Source organism: Theropithecus gelada, chromosome 2 (assembly GCF_003255815.1).
Source record: "Theropithecus gelada isolate Dixy chromosome 2, Tgel_1.0, whole genome shotgun sequence".
Taxonomy (NCBI): Eukaryota; Metazoa; Chordata; class Mammalia; order Primates; family Cercopithecidae; genus Theropithecus; species Theropithecus gelada.
Window position 1 is genome coordinate 164,008,896 of NC_037669.1, and position 27,026 is coordinate 164,035,921.

General features: G+C 34.3%; 1 protein-coding gene across 3 annotated transcripts in view; it reads right to left on the bottom strand.

The window, feature by feature from the left end:
- The window catches only part of TBC1D5 (TBC1 domain family member 5), a 564,034-nt gene that overhangs the window by 261,133 nt on the left and 275,875 nt on the right, over positions 1-27,026 (bottom strand). For all 3 annotated transcript variants that reach the window (XM_025377827.1, XM_025377829.1, XM_025377828.1), the window contains one exon: positions 19,053-19,122. In XM_025377827.1, the coding sequence (XP_025233612.1) occupies positions 19,053-19,122 (70 nt within the window). The remainder of the gene's footprint in view (positions 1-19,052; positions 19,123-27,026) is intronic.

Sequence of the window (27,026 nt, forward strand, 5' to 3'; positions counted from 1 at the left end):
ACTTTTAAAAATTAATATTTTTGTTAATAATACTGCTTTTTAGTGTGCCTTATTATTGATTAAAGAGAAAAGTTTTTCATACATTAAAAACATCACGCCTTCATCAGCCAATTTTTTAACCCAATGGTCTTAATTTTCAATACATTGACGCTTTTAAATTTGTATATAATTAAGATCTAACACTATTTTCTCTTATTGATCTTTCCATTGTTTTCTCTTGCTTAAGTAATTCTTAGTCACTCCAACACCAAATAAATATTCAGTGAAATCTTGTGGGGCTTTTTTCCCCATTTTAATCCATTTTTATTACCTATACTATTGTAAATATGTACTATTTCCAAGTAATTACACATATATACTGATATCTTATAATGTTCAAACTTTTTGTCTAGTTTTTAGCAATGTTCAAAGATGAGATTAGCAGTGAGTACATTAGAGGAGTAGAGGCATACCTCATTTTATGTCACTTCATTTTACTGCACTTCACACGTACTGCATTTTAACTAATTGAAGGTTTGTGGCAACCTTGCATTGAGCAAGTCTATCAGCATGTGCTCACTTCATGTCTCCTGTGACATATTTTCATAATCTTTACAAAATTTCCAACTCTTTCATTATATCTATTATGGGGATATGTGATCAGTGATCTCTGATGTTACTATTGTAACTGTTATGAAGCAAAATGAACCACAACCATATAAGACAGTGAACTTACTGATAAATGTTGTATGTGTTCTGGCCATACCATAAACAGTCCCTTGTCTCTCTCCCTCTCCTTGGACCTCCCTAGTTAATAATGCTACAATGGCCTTGTAATGTTCAAGTGAAAAGAAGAGTCATAAGTCTCTTAATTTAAATCAAAAGTTAGAAATGATTAAGCTTAGTGAGGAAAGTGTATCTAAAGCCAAGTTAGACCAAAAGCTTGGCCTCTTGCACTAAACAGGTAGCCCAGTGGTGAATGCAGAAAAAAAAAAGTTATTGAAGGAACTCAAAAGTGCTACTCCAGTGAACTTATGAACGATAAGAAAGCAAAACAGTCTTACTACTGATACAGAGAAAGTTTGAGTGGTCTGAATAGAAAATCAAACCAGTCACAACATTCTCTTAAGCCAAAACCTAATCCAGAGAAAAGTCCTAACTCTCTTCAATTGTGTAAAAGCTGAGAAAGGTGAGGAAGCTGCCAAACAAAAGTTGGAAGATAGCAGAGGTTGGTTCATGGAGTTTAAGAAGCCGTCTCCATAACATAAAATTGCAAAGTGAAGCAGAAAGTGCTGATGGAGAAGCTGCAGTAAGTTACACAGATCAAGCCAAGATAACTGTCGAAGGTAGCTACACTAAACAATAGATATTCAATGTAGATTTAACAGCCTTCTATTGAAGGAGGATGCCATCTAGGACTTTCATAGCTAGGGAGGAGAAGTCAAGTCCTGGTTTCAAAGCTTCAGAGGGCAGGCTGTACTCTTGTTACAGGATAATGCAGCTGGTGACTAAACTGAAGCCAATCTTTAATCATTCTGAAAGTCCTAGAGACCTTAAGAATTATGCTAAATCTACTTTCCCTTGTGCCCTATAAATGGAATAACAAAGCCTGGATGATAGCCTATCTGTTTGCAATATGGTTTAAAGAATATTTTAAGCCCATGTTTGGAAACTATTGCTCAGGAAAAAAAAAGATTCCTTTCAAAATATCATTGTTCACTGACAATACGCCTAATCACCCAAGAGCTCTGATGGATATGTACAAAGAGATTAATGGTGTGTTCATGTCTGCTAACATAACATCCATTCTGCAGCCCATGAACTGGGGAGTCATTTCTAATTTCAAGTTTTATTATTTAAGAAATACATTTCAGAGGCTATAGCTGCCATATGATAGTGATTTCTCTGACAGATCTGGGCAAAGTAAATTCAAAATCTTCTGGTAAGGATTCACTATTCTAGATGTCATTAAGAACATTAGAGATTTATGGGGGAGGTCAGAATAGAAACATGAACAAGAGTTTTTAAAAGGTGATTCCAATCCTCATGGATGACTTGGAGGGGTTTCAAGACTTCAGTGGAACAAGTAACTGCAGATGGGGAAAAATAACAAGAAAACTAGATTTAGAAGTGGAATCTGAAGATGTGACTTAACTGCTATAATCTCATAATAAAACTTAAGTGAATTAGGAGTTGCTTCTTACGAATCAACAAAGAAAGTGGTTTCTTGAGATGGAATCTACTGCTGGTGAAGATGCTGTGAATATTGTTAAAATGATATCAAATAATTTAGAATATCTAATAAACTTAGTGAGAAAGCAGCGGTAGAGTTTGAGAAGACTGAGTCCAATTTTGAAACAAGTTCTAATCTGGGTAAGATGCTACCAAACAGAATCTCATACTACAGAGAAATCTTTATTGAAAAGAAGAGTCAATCTATGTGGCATACTTCACTGTTGTCTTTTTTTTAAGGAATTGCCACAGTTACCCCAACCTTCAGCAACCACCACCCTGACTCATGGGAAGCCATCAACACCAAGGCAAGACCCTCTACCAGCAAAAACATTGAGAACTGCTGAAGGCTCAGATGATCCTTGGCTTTTTTTTTTTTTTTTTTGCAATAAGGTACTTTTAATTAAGGTATATATATTTTTAGACATATGCTATTGCACACTTGACAGTATAGTGTAATCATAACTTTTACATGTACTAGAAAACCAAAAAAAAAAAAAATCATGTGACTCACTTTATTGCAATAGTTGCTTTATTGCAGTTGTTTGGAACTGAATCCGCAATATCTCTGGGGTATGTATACACGTTTCAAAAACCATAAATATATTTAAATAGCTTGTAGTCTGTGAACAAGCACAGATCTCAAATGTACAACGTTTTGAACCCAAAAGGAATCATAATTTGTGAGACACCATGCAGTTCTGTGTACTGAAAACACAAAGTATTCCAGATAAGAGAGGGAAGTATGAAGCAATGACTCCTCCAGTCTTTTCCAAAATCAGCTCCTATTCACAAGTACCAAGAAATTGTGAAAGTACAGGCACAGCTGGTGGCTACATTCATTGCCATCTTGTCAAGTTAAGCAGGCTTTTAAGGTCAAGTTACATACTACTTATGTAATGAAGGATAATTATTTGTTAGCTTAAATAAGACCCTGTACCTTGATTACAGTGTTGGTACAGAGAAAAGAAGACTGAGGCATGTGAATTGGAAACATTATCTCTGAAATTTACAATCATTTAAATTTATTCATGGGTACTTACAGTTCTAATTAAGGCATAACATCTCAAACTGATGAACAGCTCTAACAACAGAGGAGCATAAAGGCCACAAGATAATATATTAATTGTCTTTCGTTTCTATTGAATAGTATTTCTTCAATAAACTGTAACACAGAGTAAATAAAAACATTTATTAAGTGCCTACTATGTGCTTAGCACTCACAGGCACATTTTTTAAAACATAAAAAGTTAAACAGTGGATAGATGGACGTGTAAACCAGTAATAAAATGATTACTGCAAAGCACTCTGGTAGTACAGAGGGGAAAGAAATGGTTTGATACTTCAAAATTAAAACTTAGAATATAAAATAACAGTAGCACCATAGCCACTGAAATACTACTGCAAAGAATTGAGCTAACCAAACATTAAACAGATTCCAGAGGGCAAACAGCTGAAAGGTTTAGCCCTTCTATGGGAGAGGGATCAAAATGAAGGTTTTTTACAATCACAGATATGAATGGTAGGCCTCTCCTCCTGAAGTTGGAGGAAGATATGATTAACAATAGAAAATATTGAGGTGTCAGTAGTGAAATTTTTCAGTTTAATTTTAAAAAAAAAAGAAAAAGTAGTTGCTAAACTCATTCTTACATGAAAAATATGTATTTACAATGTGCCTGAACAGCAAAAATCTGAAAATTATGCCATTGAAATGCTTTTAAAAGACCCACTTATGATATAATGTTTCAGGTGAATCACTTCTAATCTCTACAGCAGTCCTCTTAGGGTATACATTTTTAACCCCTCTTTATGAATGAGAAAAGGAAGGTTCAGAAAAATTAAATAACTTGTCAAGAGAATAAAGAAATGAGAAATAGGAAAGACATCTTTCTGGAATGACATGGAAGTAACCACTAAAGGGAAACATGATTCTCCAGACACCAAGAGCAAAAATGACCTCTGGCAACAAGGCAAGATAGAAATATACCCTTATTTCTTCCTCAGATTTTTAGTTTTTGAATATCAAGTCCACGGACATGCAGATAACTTTTTACTAATTGGACTGAGAAGATAACAACAGTCCTGTGAGCAGTTAAGAACCTGGGTGTTTAGGTGTGTAAAACCTTAAATGGAATGGATTAGCCACCTGGACCTTGAAGATTTCCTTAATAAAGCATTAGTGCCATCTAGTGGCAACTACTCTATCTTGCAGATACTGGGTCCCTGAAAACAATCAGCATCTAAGCAGGGAAAGATGAAGATGAGTAGGTTTCATTTCTCAGGCCAATGTTAATAGACCAGTACTAGCTGCCTTGGAAGCACTATGTTGAGAAGGACTCTGAGCTTACCCATGTGCTCCTCAGGAAAGAACACTGTGACTTATTAAATATGTAGGCCATGACTGATGCAATTATTTCTCAAAAAATAAAGTCAACTTCTGCAGCAGGAATTGATACCTTCCCTCTAAGAAGACCTATTTAGGTAGTTAAGCCTCCTGCAATGGCTATTTTGACATGGAAAGCAATTAGAATATGCAGTGGATAAATACAGCTGATAATTATAATGAGATATCTATTTGTAATTATATATTTTAATGTAGTAGTTTCCCAATATATGCTCATAACATTGGTGTGAAACTAGTATCTTCTAAATTTGTTGATATCTTCTAAATTTAATACTTTAAATACTTTTATAACCTACATGATGACTAATAAATGACTAAATTATGTGCTAATTTATGACTAGAAAGCTTCTGAATCATTATCCCAAATGGTGATACACTATAGAATACACTAATTTTACACCATATAGATTTATATGATGGTTTCTATCCCATTTTTAAGCTTAATGTGGAAAGGAAACAATGTGTTTGTGGGCTAACTGAAGAAATCCAAATGACTACAATAAGAGCAAAGAGTTAAGGGACTACATATAGTTTAGGACTGAAGATCTCTAATAGCTGGTTAACAGGAGCTACTTAGGCTTCTACTGACAGTGAAATTGCTGAGTGGTTAAGAGAATGGATTCTCACCTTGGGAAAAGCCAACACGTCACAGACAGTGGAAGAAAAAAGAGAGAGGGTAGAGAGATGCTTCTAGCTCTCTGGGAGGTATAGTGATAGGGGAGTATAGCAGACGGAGCTCTCAGAGACGATCATGGAGTTTACAAGGTCAGCCAGCCAACCAGGATCATTTCATTGCAATTTGAATAGTAAGATAATAGAACAAAACGGCCATGGCAGGATGAAGCAGGATTTAAGCAGGATTAGATCAGGGTTAGATGGGTAGAATATCTGAAGCTGAGGAAGTAAAAGGTAAGAAAGCTGAACCTGATTCAAAAAGATTTATACAATTTCATAATCCTAAAGTGCATGCCAATACTTTTTTTAAATTGCCATATTTAGTATGATTACATTTATTTTATCAAAGAGGAGCCAGTAAATTTTTAAATCGGTTTCTAATCTATATCAAAATATATTAGTGAAAGACTTCTATCAATGCAAGGACTGTACCATAATTCCAGTATTATATAAAGGTATATACTTTTAAGTCATTTTAAAGGTATGATTTTGAAAATACTATTCAAATAGAACAAGGAATATCTAACTTAAAATCAATGGAAATATGAAAAGTGTAAATCAGGTATGTCAGCATAAGACTATAAAGTGTGGCACCAGATATGGGTAAGCTACAACATTAGGACTGCAGGTGCCAAGATCAACCAGATAAACACTGATGTTATCTATAATTACCTCATTTTTAGCTTAAATCACAGGTAATGAGGGAACTCACGAGTCTCTAAAAGGCAATTAGAAACTGTACTGGCTTTTTTGCTTCCTATATCATGAATTTTCTAAAACTTACTTTTATTTAAAGCTTTTTTTCTCCTCCATAATGAAACATCAGGGCATATCACTTATACATAAATATATATATATATAAAACAGAATGCATAATTACAAGCTTAAAATGTATTTCTTCATATGTCTAGGTGAAACATGTTATCATATGATGAGGCTCCACTGAAATACAGGTAAAGAATAGTTCCTTGCCTAGAGGTTTGTTAAAATTACGATGTTTTGATTCAGGTTTGAATTGAACTTTAAATTGAGAAACCTTGAGCCTTCACCTCAGTTTTCACAGGAACACAAAGAACTGAGTTAAAACAGTTACGCACTGTTAAATATAATACTCTCTTTTTTATTATTTTATTTTATTTTATTTATTTATTTATTTTATTTATTCTCTATCACCCTGCCTGGAGTGCAGTGAAACTATCTCTGCTCACTGCAAGCTCCACCTCCCAGGTTCACACCATTCTCCTGCCTCAGCCTCCCAAGGTAGCTGGGACTACAGGCACCTACCACCATGCCCGGCTAAATTTTTTGTACTTTTTAAGTAGAGATGGGTTTTCACTGTGTTAGCCAGGATGGTCTCGATCTCCTGACCTCATGATCTGCTTGCCTTGGCCTCCCAAAGTGCTGCAATACTCTCTTTTTTAAAGAAAAAACAAAAAAACAAAAAAAACCCAGGCATTATTTTCTTCAAAATATAGTGTTTCAGAGCTTCTAAATCCACGGTCATATTAAAGTAGGTAAACTCAAAAATCATGCTTTCAAAAAGGAAACCAAGAAAAGCAGTATCACAAGCTTTTTGATTTTATAACAAGCTTTTGATTTTTAATTGTATTAATAATTTAAATATACAATAGATAATTAGATTACTAATCAAAGGACTGGCATTTAGAAATGAAGTGAGAAAAGGATCCTATACCAGACAATCTCTGTGAAGTTGTCTGGAGTAAGTCTATTTTATACTCCATGGCTTACTCATGCTTCCTCTATAATTAATAAGGAAAAAATCCTCTCCCTGCAGACCTGTCCTACCTTCTTCCCACCCCCACCTCACCTCATTTACTTTGATATTTGTGATAACTGGTACGGGCTTGATATCTAACATTCTATAACACGATAAAGAATTTGCCACACAGTCTGCAAATCTAAGCCAATACTGTAAAGGAAACGCTGGTAGAATAGAGAATAAATTACTTTCCAGTTATTTATAAATAGACATTTATTTAGCAAAACCTGATGTCCTAATTAAAAGTCAATCCTACGACTTAAAGCATGTTTTCCAATAGTGTGTTGACTAATAGGGTATTACCAAATAGAAATACATGTGTGTTTAAATACTTTCTCTAAGGAATATTAAAATCAATTGTATTTTAACTGAATCCATCATTCACTTGATAACCTCTAGATGAGCGCTAAGCAAGTGAACTTTCTGAGATGACAGAAATGTTCTACATCTGACTCTCCACTATGGTAACCACTGACCACACATAGTTACTAAGTAGTTAAAATATGACTAGTGCAGCTGAAGAACTACATATTGTATTTTAATTAATTGAAATCCAAATTTAAATAGCTTCATACTGCCAGTAGTTCCTGCATTGGACAAGGAAGCTTAAAATGTTTTAAGGATGGCAACAATTCACTCGTATATACATTCAATTTTTAAAGTAACAACTATAAAGTTTCAAGGGATATAAATATACAAGTGATGCATACGCATATATAACTGGGGAAAGAAAACAAACATTAAAAGTTAAATAATACATGTGGTTAAATAAAGCAATTTAATTCCGTAAGAGAGGTAACATAGTATATAATTATTCTAAATAAATGGTGCTACTAATAAGACTATTAGATATGGATATAATCTTTTTCTTTTTCTTTCCCGTATCTATCTCATTGCCTCTCCCTGTGGTTTCTGTTTTTATCACTCCCTTCCCCTGCCTCCTCCCATACCCCTCTTCTCATACATATACTTGAAAGTTAGAAAGGCAAATCTTTGGTGATCACAGTGTTACTTCTACTGGTTACCCAAAAATGGTCAATGCTGGAAAAACCCAAGATTTGGATCATGAACCTAATATAATCATATTCAGCAACCGGCTGGCTAAACAAACCTAGAAGGGATAATTTAAAAAGAAGATAAATGGGCCATGGGATAAACTTTTTTTTAAAGTCAATTAAGTATTTTAAGAACTGCTCCCCTGTGGTAAGGCAGGGGGAAGGGCAAGAAGATAATAGTAGTTATTTTGGACATTGTAAGTTTATTACTGTGAACTGAACAAAATACACATAAGTCTGTGTCTAGATCTATGAAAGTTGAGCTACACTGTTCAAGAGAACTTCAAGGTTTAGAAGTATTTTTTTTTTAATTGGAATGAGGCTTAAGATACAGGGTTCAACTACCCTGTTTTGGTTCTAATGGGTTGAGACACTTGGACATGTCATCTGCATTAGTGTCCTAATATGAAAAAGTAGCCTGGAAGAGTCTTTGAAACTCCTTGAGATTATGTCAACCAAACTACTTCTGAGATTATGTCAACCAAACTACTTCAATGGCTCTCTCAGAACATAACATCTATAATCATGGAATGAAAATTATATCCGTATGTTCAGATACAAGGACATCTTTTACATTTCAAATATTCTATCATTTGCAGGTTATTTTTTATTCCATAGCAGGTTTACTGATTTTCTTCATATTTCTAGGTACCTAATACTCATTCTCAATTGTATCATTATCAACTATTTCATAATTATTTTTGTGTGATTTAAAGATTTTTAACCCTCAGTTAAAATTTTTGATCATCGATTCAAATACATCAAACATCGCCGGGTGCAGTGGCTCATGCCTGTAATCCCAACACTTTGGGAGACTGAGGCAGGTGGATTACCTGAGGTCAGGAGTTCAAGACCAGCCTGGCCAACATGGTGAAACCCCCACTCTACTAAAAATACAGAAATTAGATGACCACAGTGGTGCACACCTGTAATCCAGCTACTCAGGAGGCTGAGGCATAAGAATCACTTGAACCTAGGAAGTGGAGGTTGCAGTGGGCTGAAATGGCCCTCCAGCCTAAGCAACAGAGTACGACCCCATCTCAAAAAAAATAAATAAATAAAACTATGATATACTGAATTTTAAAACTTTAGTACTATCAAATAGCAAGTACTATCAAAGTAGTACTTTAGTACTTTAGTAGTACTTTAGTACTATCAAAATAGCAGCTCATGTAAAGCAACACTGTCACTACAATGAAATAGATACATATGTAAATACTGATGTTGTATGGGTCACATTAGCTGTCTTCATAGGTAAGGGCATAATTTTGTCACTGATGACTAAGTTCAAATAGGAAAGTTGTCAAAATCAAAATGAAGTCACTTCTGTCAAACCCTAACGAAAGTACAGTTGGCCCTCCATACATGAGATGCCGCATTCATGGTTTATGCCAATCAGACTGAGACTACAGTATTCTAAGGAGGCCAAACTCATGGATACAGAGGGGCTGATTTTTCCTATCCTTTCCAATTCCATAGAGCTGACTGCTGGACTTCAGCATCTGTGATTTTGGTATTCATGGGGGTCCTGGAATCAATCCCCAAGAATAGTGAGAGATGACCATAAATAAAGCCAGGTTTAGAAGGAAGAGCCCTCATGCACATACGCTGAAGAAATATTACAAAGACTCCCTGAAGGGCTCTTATACACATACGTCTGTAACAAAAACTTTTACCAATAACTTTCTAAACTGCAGGTTGCTACATGAGTACAAGGATAGCTAACTGCTGTACAAGAACATTTGCCAGACAAACTGTCTCCATTAGTGAACTGGTGTTAGCTCCTGCAATAAGCCCCTGTAACCAAAGTTCTCTGTTTCAAAATAAATTGTGTGTACTTTCCTCTCTTGTCTTTAAAAGCTTCCCCTTCCCTCAACCTCTTTGGATATGCCTATGGTTCCCAAGGCCTACATATCCCAGATGCGCAAATCGCCTAATAAACTCAGTATCTCTGGAGAATCTCTCTGTTTTTAACAAACTGAAACTTACCTATTCTACTGCAAAAGCAATCTAAAAGAATGCATTGCTGAAGAGTGGAAAATGAAGATCGTCTTTATACATGCTGCTCACCTCCCTGAAACTCTTGCCCCCGCTAGAACACCTAGCAAACAGATTTTCCTCCTACCGCCCACCACCCCAACCATTTGGTCTTCCCCTGGTTCTGCTTTTTGTTTTTTGTCTTGAGACAGGGTCTTGCTCTGTCACCAAGGCTGGAATGCAGTGGCATGATCACAGCTCACTACAGCCTCAACCTCCCAGGCTCAAGTGATTGTCCCACCTGAGCCTCCTGAGTAGGTGGGACTAGAGGCAAGTGCCACCATGCCTGGCTAATTTTTTAAAATTTAACTAATTATTTTATTTATTTATTTGTCTGTTTGTAGAGATGAGGTCTTGCTTTTTGCCCGGGCTGGTCTTCAACTCCTCAGCTCAAGTGATCCTCCCCACTCAGCCTGCTGGGATTACTGGTGTAAGCCCCTGCGCCTGGCCTTCCCCTAGTTCTTGATAAATGCCTCCATTATAATACCAGTCATCATCTATGTTAGTTGTTTCCATGTTTGTCTCCCTGCTACATCATAAGTGCCCCAAGGGCAGGGTCTGTGTTTAATTCCTCTTTGGGTCTTAAAGGTTTAGCACAGTGGTTTGTCTATATTGGGAGTATAACAAAGATATACATAATGATGGAAGATAAGTTAGCTCCCTTGAACAACAACAACAAAAAAGATATAAACAAATGTTCAAAAAGCACTTGTGAAAAAGCTCTGGATTAAAAATAAAATGGGGAAACAGAATTAGTAACCACTACAACTTTGTGTCAAAAGATAACACGATCTGATATTTAAAAAAAAAAAAGTTAAATATTGACTCCTAAATATTCTGTAGAAATTTCTCCCTTAAATCATTTATTTGAGTCAAATTGTCCATGAAATACACATTCAGAAATTAAGTATTATATAGAGCTACCTGGGACTATAAAGCAGACCAATGCATAAATAAATAAGCTAGATACTGGTAAATTTTTTTAAAAAAAATTAACTCTCCACTTACGAACCTTAATTCTATGCATTTTCTCAAATTTTTAACTGTATTTTTGAACCCTAATTCTATGCATTATTTCCTCATACTTCAGTATTGAGCAAATATTTAATTGACTTTGTATATTTCACCACCATATCCAAAGTATATATTACAAACAGTGATCCATAGGACTGACAGCAAGGCATTTCAACTGGGAACACCAGCAGGAAACAGAAGTGTGTCCAGGGGAAAGGACTCGCAGTATTGATTGACTCAGAGCAGCTTATCCTCATATTTCAAATGTATGCCTGTCTTTCCAAAGATAAACATTTACACAGCCTTGGATGATCAGGCTTTCAGCTGACTATGTAAATAAACAAACATGAAAAAAAAAATTCCCCTAAAGCCTGGCAACAGATAACAAAAAGGGCTTGAAGGGGTTTCTAAAGGAAAAGAACTCAAACTGTAACATGTATGCTCAAGCCAGTGTGGGTTGGTAATTAGGGCTGTAAATGCAAACAAATCAGTTGATTTTTCAAAATAGAGGGTAACATTTTTTCAAAGCCGTTAAGTAATCAATAAATTAGTTCAGAGAGATTGTATATTATAAAGAAGCACAGATACTATCATAAAAATAATAAGTTACTTCAAGAAGATGTATTCATCATTCAAATGCGATTTTTCTTTACTCAAAAGAGCCTCCATTATGGAGATAAGAACAAAAGGTAATACTATGACTGATTTCTGAAAAATGAAAAGGCTATACATTTTGTGCTCTCTGAAGTGATCATTTAACTGTAAAGGTTGTGATGCTTCTTGAACAAATATAAGCACAAACAAGATGCAAGACAATTTAATGAGATTAAATATAAGGAGCGATTATATAAAAGTTCCTCCTATATAACCTATAGATAACTATAGATTCATCTGATTCTTTAAATACTCATTTACTGCCACGTTAGAACTAGAAAAAAATTTTTTTTTAACTTTCCTGAGGCAAAGGCCAACTTTGTCAGGTAGTAGAGTTAATTACAACTTAAAAGAAATTTTAGAAAAGACAGAGGGTAAGGAAAGGTGAAAAAAACTAACAGTAGTTACCCACTATGTTTTGATGACAAGGGCCAGGTACGTTACACATTTTACAGGTATGCTCTCTACAACTCAATGATACAGATGCTAACATTTCAATTTTACAGATGAGGTAATTAAGAATCAGAGAGGTTAATTACCTTGCCTAAGGTTACAGTGGTAGAGTTAAGATCTAGATTTTAGTGTGTCTTATTTCTGTGTGTTTTTTCCAAATTGATTCCCTAAATCATGTATTTATTCTTAAGAACATCTTAACATTATACAGATCCTCAACAATATACAGGAAATACAACAAAATCAGAAAAGTAAGGCTCATGGAATCAGGAAAGGAGCATTAACTCTAGGCCTTCCTTTCTCCTCTTCTACTTATTAAGCTACGAAACCCTGAAAAAATAATTAAAATGGCAAGGCCTTAGAAACTTAAGAGGACTGAGTGGTGGGGAAGAGGGATGGTAGATTCAGGTTGGTCTCTACCACCTTTCATATTACTTCTAGCAAATAAATTGATTGAGCCAATATTCTGTTTTTATTTATTTATTATTTTTGTGAGACAGTCTCACTCTGTCACCCAGGCTGCAGTGCAATGGTATGATCTTGGCTCCCTGCAACCTCCACTTCCCAGGTTCAAGTGATTCTTGTGCCTCAGCCTCCCGAATAGCTGGGATTACAGGCATTCACCACTACACTGGCTAATTTTGTTACTTTTTTTTTTTGTATTTTCAGTAGAGACAGGGTTTCACCATGTTGGCCAGGCTGGTCTTGAACAGCTCATCTCAAGTGATCCGCCCACCTCAGCCTCCAAAAGTGCTAAGATTACAGGGGTGAGCCACTGCACCTGCTCTCGTCCAATAAGCCAACATTCTCAAAAATAACATGACTAACAAAATTATATCACTCTAAGAGTGTGACTAGAACCTAGATTTCTGAATTTTAAATCTTGCTGCCAAAGTAGGCTTTTGCCCTATTATCTCCTTTCTACTGAATCACTGTTTCGTTGTTATTTCTATGAGATATATAATTATCTTACATACAAATGTAAAAGGTACTATACTAAAAATAAATGTAAATGATGAAAAGATATTTCCCGCATCTTCCAAAATTATTGATTATATGCAAATAAGTACAAATCTTTGTGCTAAAACTTGAAGCCTAATTTTTCAAATTTACTGATTGATTATATGCAAACAAGATGCATACAAAATTATTGATTATATGCAAATAAGATACATGCAAATCTTTGTGCTAAAACTTGAAGCCTAATTTTTCAAATTTACTTAATGATTCAAGAAAATTCAAATTAATGTACTTTTTCTTAGGCAGGAAAAGACAACTTTTAGATTTAAAAGGCAATACCGACTTTAACTTTTTACAAACTTTTTACCAATTTGAAGAGCTTTTGACTCGGTGAGCTATATATAGAACATATTATATTGAGAAAGGTAGGCAACCTTGGAAGCTCTGATAAATATCAAGAAATTCGAACACCATTGCTTAAGAGCCAAGTGTCTTTTTTCATCTCTCCTTAAAAGGAATAAAGCAAACAACAACAAAACTATATACACATATAAAGTTCCCTTTATTTCTTCAATAAAAGCTCTTTTCAAATATGAAATACAATATTTTATTAGAGGAAAAAAATAAGCCAAAAGTATGAACGTTTTCTTAAAAAAAAAAATAGTTTATTCCAGTCTATAAATTTTTTAAGTCTCAAGTCACTCCACTAGCCCAGATGTAGGATTTATTAACTAAAAACACACACAGAAGTATCTGTGTATCTTTTCAGCATTCAAGTAACTTTTGTTTTTTGATTCAAACCCCAAAGCTCCTAACTAAATTATTATAATCTTCAGTTTATTGGCTACGACTTCTAACTGAGCATCATCGGTGTTTATAATTTTGCACTGTCTCTGGAAGTCAGCATTGCATTTACAAATGATTATTTTTAAAGTATCTAATTGTCAAGATGAAAAAGAGTGTACATTTTTCTTAAGAGTACGGCTTTGGAAAATATAATGTCATGTGAAATTAAGTTGAAAAAAAAATATTGAGTAAACTAGATGATTTACTACAGTTTATACAGAATCTTGAAAATTAGGGTTAACTATAATGTACAAATGTAAAATAATCTACAATGATTTATATTCTATCCTCTGCCATTTACACAAAACTAAGATGAGGTACAAAAATTAAGCAATATTTTGAGTTTCCCTGAGAATGCCAAATAACTGGTCTGAGTTTTCTCTAACTAAATTGACTATGAAGCCAAGTTTACAGCAGATTTTTGGCTATAGAAACACAAAAAGCTTATCAATAAATGAGGCAACAAATAAGTTATTGTCTATATTGGGAATTAAGACATTATACTTTAAAAATCTGAAAAAAAAAAGCATAACATTGACTCAAAAATGACAAAGATTTCCTGTCAACTTTTGAGGAAAGTTATAATTTGATCAAAAAGATATTTAGAAACAGGGTAATAAAACAAAAGTTTTTAAATGTTCACCTTCAATTTATTTCATAGGTCACTGTTATACCATCTAATAAGATAATTAAAAACATGCAAGCAGCTGGTACTACAGCTAAACAGATTAATGTAATAGTCTGTAGTCATATGTGCTGGCAAGGGGCTTGCCTCTTTTGGCGAGGAGAAGGTCAGCTGCCCTTGGGAAGAGGAGAAGAGGAGTGGCCTGTGCTACAGTCACTAAGTTAAACATCAGCAAACTGATAATCAGGAAACGACTTTTCTTCTTTCATACCCATTAATGTTCTTCTCTCAGTTTTAATGGTTAAATAAGGAACAGAGAAAGCTCATATAATTTGGCAGACAACATTAACATTGGTCTTTAAAAAGTACAAGATATATTTCACAAAACCAACAATGTCTTCTCAAGTCTTATAAACTTTCCATTTTAACGCATCATCTGCAAATTAGTTCAGAGATACACAATTAAATTTTAACCAAAATTTCCAAAACAATATCTGGACTATTACTCAAGCATCATATAATAATTGTACTGGTGCCTTAGGAGTTAAATGCAGCTGTACTCTATCTGAATCCATGAAGCAAGATCAAAAGAAGATATAAATCCAAAGTAAACATCCCAGTTTATTTAAAAAAAAAATCTATGAGTATTAGGCACATAAAGCTGTAGTTACGGCCCATTCATTTTAAATTTTAAAATTTATTTGTCAAAGTTCCAGATATCATCTCTGAATTCATAGTAAAATATCCTCCTTTTATCTTTACTAGGTATTCAAATTTGTTATTCAAAGGTAACCTGAAATATGTGTCAGAGATTGAGAGTGTCAAATCTCAGGTTAAGCTTGTTCTTAAGCACTCTTTCTGCTAACAGACAAAAAATTTATTTTCTTGTAAAACATATTTTTTCTCTTCCTTTTGGTATATTAGATCACTGTAACAATTTCTATAATACCAAAAGGTTAGTGATGACAATGATGATGACATTGTCTGGAACAAAAAAGTAACTAATATTTATTCAACATTTACCATATGCCATTATCTGATTAAACTCCTCATATCAACTGTATTTTATCATCTCCACTTCAAAGATGAAGAAACTGAGGGTGAGACTTGTCCAAAGTATTCAGAGTATTTACAATCAGGATCTGAACCAGCACACTATGTTTAAACATTGTTTTAAAAAACAGACCAGGTGCAGTGGCTCACACCTATAATCCCAACACTTTGGGAGACCAAGGCAGGCAGATTTCTTGAGCCCAGGAGTTTGAGACCACCCTAGGCAACATGATGAAACCCCATCTCTACAAAAAACACAAAAATTACCCAGGTGTGGTGGCACACACCTGTAGTCCCAGCTACTCAGGAGGCTGAGAGGTGGGAGGATTGCTTGAGGCCAGGTGGTTGAGGCTGTAGTGAGCCAAGGTAGTGCCACTGTACTCCAGCCCGGGTGACAGAGTGAGACCCTGTCTCAAAAAACAAACAAAGAAAACCCCCAGAGACTATGCCCTCTTGAAACTCATAATCTAATATCATAATAATACAAACAGTGGAAAGAATATAAATTTCAGTGTCCAATTCAAGACTGAATTCAAAAGTTATTAAAATCTCAACATATGTTAAAGGATACATGTGTCTGATGGTGAATACAGGAAACAAAGTTACCCATTTACATGAAGTGAGCACGAAAGAATTAATACTATGACTTCCCATTTAGATTTTCAAAAGGCCTTTATTTTATATGTTTTAACCCAAGTTTTTAACACAGTTGTGGGAAGGAAACAGGTTAGGCATTATAATGCCCATTTGATAGACAAGAAACTAAAGTAAATCTTTGACACAAGTATATATAAACTATGAGTATGTTGGTGATAGGTTTAAGGCCTGTGTTGTCTAATTGTGAAGAAAGGCTAGGATTTCAGAGGCAGTTTAAATAATACAAACGTAGAACTGTCATGCAAAAGGACATCTGAGGGTTGCAACATTTACGTTTTTCTAATAACCTATTTCTAGTTAGCTTAAAGAGCTATAATGGCAACAAAAAATAATTTTTGTTTTCAAAAGTAAATTTTACTGAAAATTCTATTGCCATTTTAATGTGATTCTGCAACAATTCCTAGATTTTGTCAGTTAACCTTAATTGAAGCTATACCACAGAGCTGTGCTTCTATGAATTCTACACTTAACCCAAGTGTCAAATCCACAAGTAAGCTCATTATAAGAGCTATCACCTACTGAGTAGAAAAATATTCATTTCATACCTTAAATACTATAACAGTATTTAACAGTGGCACTGGCCTGCCAACTATTAAAAGCACATTTTTACAGACTGTATTACTTCAGCTTTTTATCTTCCCTTTTTAATTACAACAATAAATTAATATTCTAACATTACAACATTGATTTTTAATCAATGTCTGTCATTTTTAAACAATGACAGACATTGATTAAAAATATTTAGTTAACAACATTAGTATTTATTGTGCAAAGCTACACTAGGAGTTACTTTTCAAAATACAATTATCATTTAATAATACTAAGATACTTTATTCAAGAACAAAAAAACACCCAAGATAATATTATACCTTCACTTAATATAAAGTTAAGAGAAATGTTTTCATTTCTCTTATGAAATGAATGAAATGAAAACATTTCTCTTAACTTTATATTATATCCACTATTTACTATAATTGGCTAAAATACAAATGTAATTGTAAAATATAATTCAACAACAGAATTTATACACATATAATGGGATTTTCCTTCTTTTGAAATACATTAGTTTTTCTTTTTGTCTCGTTTATGTTTAATTGTATTTACACCTAATAAATTATCATCATAGATTTCATATTTTACCATCTTAAGATTCCTCTGTTACATGTCAAATCCTAATATTTATTTAACTATCTTTCACATTTACTTTTTTGGTTATTGTTACAATCAGCTGTGACACACTCAAATAGGAGATTCTACCTATTGTTTAGTATGTCAAATACAAGCTTTATATTATGCTTCAGGACTCAGAAAGCATTTGGACAATTCCAATATTTATAAGGTAGGATGGATATAGTGAAAATTTAACAACAACATATGAGTTTTACTGCTGTGATAATACCCTTCTAGAACACCATGGAAAATAAGCCTTTTGTGGTATCTGTGACACTTGAACAACTGATCATTTATACAGACCCCAACTAGCATAAAATAAAGATATCAAGTGTTTCAATTACCATCTCATTTCTGAAATTCATAAACAAATTGTAAAAACTTGTTTCATTTACTACATTTTTGTCTAGTTCCTCCTGTATAAAAGGTCCGATTCTAGATGTTAAAAGCCTGCCTGAAATCTGAAGAAATAAATGACACAGTTCCAATTAAGACTATAAAATATGTATACAAATAAAAATATAAACTAAGCATAAGTTCCATATTTATTATAGACAAGGAGACACAGTTTAATATTCAAATTAGTTTTCAAATATACAGTGGCTCTTGCATATATTTTATAGTTTTGTTACACAAGTATCAGAAGTAATTAACCATAAGGACAATGTTGGCCAATTAAATTGTTTCTTCAAGAATCTGCACTGCCATCTATAATGTTAAAATGTATCATTATTGAATTTGCACTTTTTTCCTAAAAGAAAATAACCAATTTCTTACACCACTTTGGCTCTGTATATAAATTTTCAAGTATTACTGAAAATACTTTAATCTTTGTTGTTCTTCAGTTTCCAGATATAAGGTACAAATTTCATAAACATTTACTGTTTATGAAAGTAAAATTCAAGTCATGAGGAGAATATAAAGAAAGGATTAGGTAAAATACATATTTTCTTAGTGTATCCTTTTAAAAATATTACTAATTCAGAAGTAATAGCCCTGTTTACTGAAGAACTTAAACAGAATATTAGCAAACAGCATTTAATTCAACCATGAACTACATTTTAAGCTCTCTTAGGCGCTCATGAGCGGTACTATATTTTAGCAGGAAAATTAAAAGGAAGCTTTAGTAATGTAACAGATATACTGGAAAAACAAAAATGGATTATAATGAAGCTGAATACTACATGTGCATACGTTCCAATTACCCTACTATTGGCTAACAACAGATACTGCAGTAAGTGCATTTACTCAAAAATTTAGAATATTATATTTTTCTGTAACTTATTAATTGCAGAAAATAACATTAACACAATATTGTTCACATTGGTCACCTTGTTAAAGCACAAATAGTGTTTCCTTACTATTCTAGATCAAAACCCTATATAATTATTTATCTTATACATTATCTTGTAATATTATATGTGTATGTGTATATATATACATGTATTCATCACCTACCTATAGGAATTAAAAGTCCCTTCAGAGTCTAAAGTAGAACTTGTTCTTCTTCCATTTTTATTTGAATCTCCTGGAGAAAAAAATTACAACACTGAAATAATGGAGATAAACTGAGTATTTCAGTTGAAAAACTGTGTGAAAGCTAAATGCAACATATTAGCCAAAAAGCATATATCCTCTCCCCCTTCCCCAAATTATCTTTTGTACTCAAAGCTTTTTAGGTAAAAAATTCATTTTGATTTCAAAATATAAACCAATGCTAATCCTAGACTGGATAGTAACAGTACCAAAGTAAGTGTTATCAGGAACAAATGAAGCACAGTACCAACATTTTCTTCTTATGAATCACAGACAAAACTAAAATTATAAACCAGTATAAAGAAAGGCAATTTTTTCTTGGTGACCAAGTCACCCATCCTGATCAGTGGTACTGTCAAAAGAGAGCAGGCAGAGAGCCAACCTGGATGATTTTCCAGGTCCTTGTTTGACACTCTCTAGCAATTTAGTAAACAGAGGTAAAATAAAAAGCCAACTTGAGAGGTAGTGATTAATTAATGAGCTTTTAATATGCCTTACTTAATATTCTTTACAAAACTTTAACTGTTAACTTTAGGTTTCAACTGTCAAGAGTTTGGCAATTTAAAACATGAAAAAGGAACAACATCAAAAGGTATTTGTCTCCTATAATAATATCAAACATTGAGAGAAAAAATTTTTACCCAAAAATCTGTCATATTCATAAAATCAAATTTAGAACAAATTAAAGACTATAGAATAAAAGTAAATGAACTAAAGTTGGAAAAAATGCTTACCAATGCCCCAATGTTATATATTCTTATTGACTGAAATTTAATGGTTCAATTTTTTAAAATATACACTTCAAAGTACAGCTTTTATGAAACCATAGTATGCCGCTATTAAAAATGTTATTTGTTTTTCAAAACAAATTAAAAGTTTAGAATACGATTATATTTTATACTCCTAATTCATATAATGTAACTTTGAAACATCAGGTCATATTCCATTTTTATAATATTTACAGCATAATATAACAATGATTTATCCAATTTTATACTTTTAATATACTTTGAACAACTGAAGGTGCAACAGGAAATCATCACAGTGGTCGTGGATAAGTCAAACAGTAATTACAGAGTTTTCACTTTAAAGATGAGATTATTTTTAATTACTGAGTACAGTATCTAAGGTACTATACTTATATAATTATGCTACTCATTAAATGGTTACTGAACGCTGAAATGTAATTTTAATGATAGCTACCTATCTTTCTTTACACATTTTATAGTTGACAGATAGTAAAGAACACTGGTTCTTTTTTGAGAGTTTGGTGAGATATGTGCAGCTGTGCCAGCATTCAGGAGAAGCGGACTGAGCCCGCTTATTAAACTTTCAACTCTACTATTTTTTCAAAATACTGTTCCAGTTTATTTTGTTTTTTGAAAAAACAAAAAATCCTAAAAAGGATTACAACACTTAAAAATGGTGACAATTTATAGAAGAAAATAATCCAAAAACATATAAATGTTTAAAATTAACCTAGCTAGGTATATGTTGCTAATTCTTTGAAAACATGGGTATGGTAATATTACTCATACAACACCCTTCCTTTTCTTTTAAAAATTAATAATATTATAATAAACTAAAAAGATGTAAGGAAAATTAGTCTCTATCTTGCTAAATGAAAATTTCTACAACACATGTTATTTAACAGCTTGTAGACATTTCCTGTGAAACATTCCATAATCAGCATAGAATAAGTACTATATTACACATTTAAAATATGAGCTTCTTTCTCCTTAAAATTAAGATTATGATTAAACATGAAAAATAACACCAATAGAATAGTTCTTCCTTTAAGCTGATGTTTATCAGATCAAATATAAAATTCTTCAAATAATTAAGAGACTTTTGGCTTCATAAATAACCAGGTTTTATCACATTATAAAGGTTTTCTTTAATTTATAACTGTTTCCGAAAGAAAATATCACATTAAATATAACTTTCAAGGTGCAAAAAAATGGTAATGGGGGAAAAAAAAGCAGTTTTTCTTTCTCAAAAACATACCAAATAAGGAGTACAATTGTTTCACTAACAATATTAGAGAAAAGATTTCAGAGTTGGCTATATGAGGAAAAGGCAATAAAGTTTTGAAGCGGGAAAAACGCTTTGTTCCCTCAATCCTCTAGTTGAAATTAATTATAGCAAATGTTTATGAAAACATCTGTTCCTTACAGTTATAAATTCTTAATTTTAGTATGGACGATCTCAGACTCTTATTTTGGAAGGAAACTCTCTGACTATCGAAAGGTTTACAAAAGAACAGACAGAATCTGTAATTCTGTAAAATTGTGTATACAATGTGCTACATCCTGTAGAGATTTTACTTGGTGTGAAACATTTGGAGAGGCTTACTACCGGTAACTAGGAGAAATTAAAGACAAACAGAAAGGCTCATTTTTCATTTAAGCTATAATATGATAAAAAACATATCTGTAACACCAGAAAACAACTTCTGCCAGTTTGGGAAATAAACAAGTGTTACTTTACTACTGAATCTAATTTGGAAGTAAGTATAATAAAATAAGTATTAATTTTATAAGAGATTAAAGTAAATGAAATGACAATACAATCATGGGAACGTATATGTAGCATTTCCCAAAAATAACAACAGAGGGTGCAAGAGAGTTTACTATGATGTTTTTACTTGCTATTCTGATTCCTGAACTAAGTTGTCAGGTAGCCATAACTGTAACAAAGATGCATCATACACACACACACACACACACACACACACACACACAAATACAGTATTAATGTAATCTTACACAAAGACTATTAAATGGTCAAATAGCACAAATATCTAAAATGTGCTTTAAGATAATAGACTTCCTTTTACTTACCTGAAAAGTAATTTAACTAATAAGCAACTTTTAGAATACAGTTGTAAAGATATTTCAATATCTAATGTAAAGTAATCAGTAAAAGAATCTAGATGTCTTTATTGAGTATATTTTGAATACATGCACGAATTATATATAATAAATAACATGTGTTACTATATATTTAAAACATTTTACAACATATATCTATAAGAACAATTCATCAATTACTTGTGACCATAAATTTGAAATTTATACAACATTCATTTCTCATTAATTGGTATGCAACTTTCCTAATGGGTTCATAATATTCACAATTAAAATAAATTGCTGATTTGCAAAAATATGCTGACAGTTACATTGGTTTAAATTATAAGAAAGTGCATAATATTGCCTAATATTTCTAACATGTGTATCTAACTTATGAAGCCAGGAAGTGTAACTGTGACTTAAATTTCAAAACAGAATGAATGGAATTTCAGACTCCCTTTTGGCTTTAACTGAGGTCATGTTTAGCAAAGGGCATTTTTGGTTCCATCTGTGCACTGTTGAAATCTTTCTAAAGGGAGGTTTACAATAGATTTCTGTAGTATTTTTTAATACACAAACATCTAGTTCATGAAGAGAAAACCAGAGATTTTTAAACTAGGTTAAGTTAAAAACAGCCAGAGTAACACTATAAATAATCATGCCTACTCAAATGTGTCTTCAGTTTACATGTGAAAACATCAAATTTTAGAATATCACATCACACTAGGTATGAATTCTGAAAAGTATTACATAATAAAGAAAAGGTTTTATCTTTGAATCATTAGAGAACTGTCAGCATACACAGTCTGGGGTATTTAATAGTAAAATGGGAAAAAAGACTTGGTTCAAAATGAAAACAAAGCTATGAATTTACTGTAAAGACCTGAAAGCCTTTGTGTCTTTTAAAGGAATTAGTATATAGCAATGAAATGTTTTAGTTAAATTTAAAATCCTTAAAAAAAATAAATGATTTTTTTAAATCTATGAATAAAGTATATTCATGTATTGGCACACAGTGAAAGCAAAGCATAATGACTCAGCATTATCCATAAAGTAGCCACATCATTTGTGAAATCAGGCAAACCATTAGCCACCCCAAGCTAACTATTTATGCTAAAAATCCAGGACCACTCATTAGATCTATGAGCCAGTGCTGAAATCAATACAGAAAAAAATTCATGAATTTTATAATTTTCAATTTTCTTTATTATTGTTAATGTATTTACGTTCTAATGATTTAATAGCCATATTTAGTTCTCTAAAGAATGTCTTAAAATAAGTATTGTAGATAAGGAAAACTCAGATGTAAAATAAAAATTCATAAGAAGTCTTAAATAAAATACATTTTCAAGTGGACCATTTTGAGAAAAGGATGTTTTGTTATCAAAGGTTCCTATTAAACCTTTAATAGAATTCTTAAAAACAAAAGACAGAAAGCAGCATGACATCAGCAAGATGGCAGAGTTTGAAACTCCAAGTAGTACATGTCCTCCTACAGAAACACTGAAAAACAAAAAGTAACTCTTAGGACTTTGTAAAAGCTGTAATCAACAGTCAAACATTTTCCAAAGCAAAATGAACACTGAATCCGTAGTCCCAGCTACTCGGGAGGCTGAGGCAGGAGAATTGCTTGAATCCAGGGAGGCGGAGCTTGCAGTGAGCTGAGATCCGGCCACTGCACTCCAGCCTGGTCGACAGAGCGAGACTCCGTCTCAACAAAAGAAAAAAAAAAAAATTCTGTGCTTTTTACACTTGCCATTGCCCCACCCGCTCCCTGGCACTGTAGCAGTGTGAAAGCGGGTAGCTACTTTCCCAGGGTGGAAGTCTGGTACTTGGTTCTCGAAGGGAAGAGGGGACCATGTTTACAAATTGTTGTGTATGTATGTTCTACCCTGTGTAAGGGCCGCCTGAAAGATGACACGAGGTGCCTTTCTCTGTTCAGGCTAACTTAGAAGAAGCAGAGGACATCAATAGAATACACAACAAGCCAAACTAAAAACCCAATATATAGTCCATTCTCACGTTGCTATAAAGCACAGCCTGAGACTGGGTAACTTATAAAGGAATGAAGTTTAATTGACTCGCAGTGCCACATGGCTGGGAAGGCCTCAGGAAACTTACAATCATAGCAAAACGGGAAACAAACATGTCTTACCTCATATGATGGCATGAAGGAGAAGTACAGGCAAAACAGGGAAAAGCCCCTTATAAAACCATCAGATCTTGTGAGAACTCACTCTCTATCATGAGAACAGCAGCATGGGGGTAACCGCCCTAATGATTCAATTACCTCCCACTGTGTCTCTCCCATAACACCTGGGGATTATAGACCTACATTTCAATATGAGATTTGGGTGGGGGCATGGCCCAATCATACCATTGTGCCCCTAACCCCTCCCAAATCTAATGTCTTTATAATTCAAAACACAGTCATGCCTTCCCAACAGTCCCCCAAAGTCTTAACTCATTCCAGCATTAACCCAAAAGTCTAAGTCAAGGTCTTATCTGAGACAAGGCAAGTCCCTTCCCCTATGAGCCTGCAAAATCAAAAGCAAATTAGCTACTTCATAGATACAATGGGGGTACAGGCATTGAGCAATACACCTACTCCAAATGAGAGAAACTCACCAAAACAAAGGGGCTACAGGCCCCATGCAAGTCCAAAATCCAACAGGCACTAATTAAACCGTAAAGTACCAAAATGATCTACTTTGACTCCATGTCTCACATCTATGTCACACTGATACAAGAGGTAGGCTCCCACAGCCTTGGGTAGCTCTGCCCCTGTGGCTTTGCAGGGTACAGCTCCCCTCCTGGCTGCCTTCACAGCTGGTGTTGAATGTCTGTGGCTTTACCAGGTGCACAGTGCAAGCTGTCAGTGAATTCACCATTCTGGGGTCTGGAGAACAGTGGCCCTCTTCCCACAGCTCCACTAGGCAATGCCCCAGTGGGGACTCCAACCCCACATTTCCCTTCTGCACTGCCGTAGCAGAGGTTCTCCATGAAGGCCCTGCCCCTACAGCAGATTTCTGCCTGGACATCCAGGTGTTTCCATATATCATCTGAAATCTAGGGCAGAGATTCCCAAACATCAATTCTCATCTTCTGCACACCCGCAGGCCCAACACAATGTGAAAGCTGCCAAGGCTTACAGCTTGTACCTTCTGTAGCAACAGCCCAAGCTGTACATTAGATTCTTTCAGTTACAGCTGGAGCTGAAGCAGCTGGGATCCTGGGCACCATGTCCTAAGGTTGCATAGAGCTGGGGGGCCCTGGGCCCATTCCACAAAACCACTTTTCCCTCCTAGGCTTTCAGGCCTGTGATGGAAGGGGCTGTGGTGAAGGTCTCTAACATGCCCTGGAGACATTTTCCCCATTGTCTTGGTGATTAACATTCCACTCCCCGTTACTTCTGCAAATTTCTGCAGTGGGCTTGTAATTCTCCCCAGAAATTTTTTCCCTCCTACTACATTGTCATCCTGCAAATTTTCCAAACTTTTATACTCTGCTTCCTTTTGAATGCTTTGTTGCTTAGATATTTCTTCCACCAAATACTCTATATCACCTCTCTCAAGTTCAAAGTTTCACCGATCACCAGGGCAGGGGCAAAATGCCTCCAGTCTCTTTGCATAGCAAGAGTTAACTTTATTCCAGTTCCCAACAAGTTCCTCATTTCCATCTGAGACAACCTCAGCCTGAACTTCATTGTCCATATCACTATCAGCATTTTGGTCAAAGCCATTCAACAAATCTCAAGTTCCAAACTATCCCACATCTTCCTATCTTCTGAGCCCTCCAAGTCTCTAGGAAATTCCAAACTTTCCCACATTTTCCTGTCTTCTTCTGAGCCCTCAAAACACCTGTGGCTATTACCCAGTTCCAAAGTCGCTTCCACGTTTTTGGGTATCCTTATAGCAGCACACCAATCTCTGTGGTACCAATTTACTGTATTAGTGCATTATCATGTTGCTATAAAAGACTAACCAAGACTGAGTCATTTATAAAGGAAAGAGGTTTAATTGACTCACAGTTCCACATGGCTCAGGAGGCCTCAGGAAACTTACAATCATGACGGAAGGGGAAACAAATATGCCCTTCTTCACATGGCAGCCTGACGGAGAAATGCCAAGCAAAAGGGGGGAAAGCCCCTTATAAAACCAACAGATTTTGTGAGAACTCACTTAATATCACAAGAACAGCAGCATGGGGGTAACTGCCCCCATTATTCAATTACCTCCCACCAGGTCCCTCCCATGATACATGGGGATTATGGGAACGACAATTCAAGGTGAGATACGGGTGGGGCCACAGCCAAACCACATCACTCACAGATGCCTGCCGCAAAAGACTGCAACTGAAATATAAGATAGACCACCTAAGGCCTGGGAGAAAAAGCTGGTGAGGGTTTCTTTGGGAAATTAGGACATTCAAAAGCATTCATGTGTACTGGAGAAATGTAGAAGGCCATGTGCATGCCTAGAGCAATATGCATGATCAGAAAGTAACTGAGAAGACCCTAAGCTTCCACCAAAAGCTGATCACTGTATGAGGACTGCAAGCTCAGCTAAATGTTAAAGAACTACTGTGGCACAGAGCCAGTCTGCAAAGACAGGAAGAGGTTTCAAATTTTTAGGGTGTGGTTTATATAAATACACAGTGCTTTTAGATTTTAAGAGAAAAAATACACTGTCGATGATCTCTGTTTAAATTTTAAAGTTTTTCCAGGAGTAAACCTTACTGAATTGGTAAAATAAACTAACATTCAGTTTAACGAAATCAGGAACTAGAGTCATTAAAGCATCATAATTAAAAGCTAAGACTCTACCATTTATTTGTTCTCTTACTTAACCATTCAATATCTCAGATTCCTCATCTGTAAAATGGAGACAACAATAGGTTCTACTGCAAAATGTGGTAAGAAAGATTAAATGAGATACATGTATGTGAAGTGCTTATAGTACAATGTAGGTCCTCAAAGAAGTTACCTTCATTTTTATTAACATTTTAATCAATGTACTTATAATACTGGTTCTAGTAGAGGAAA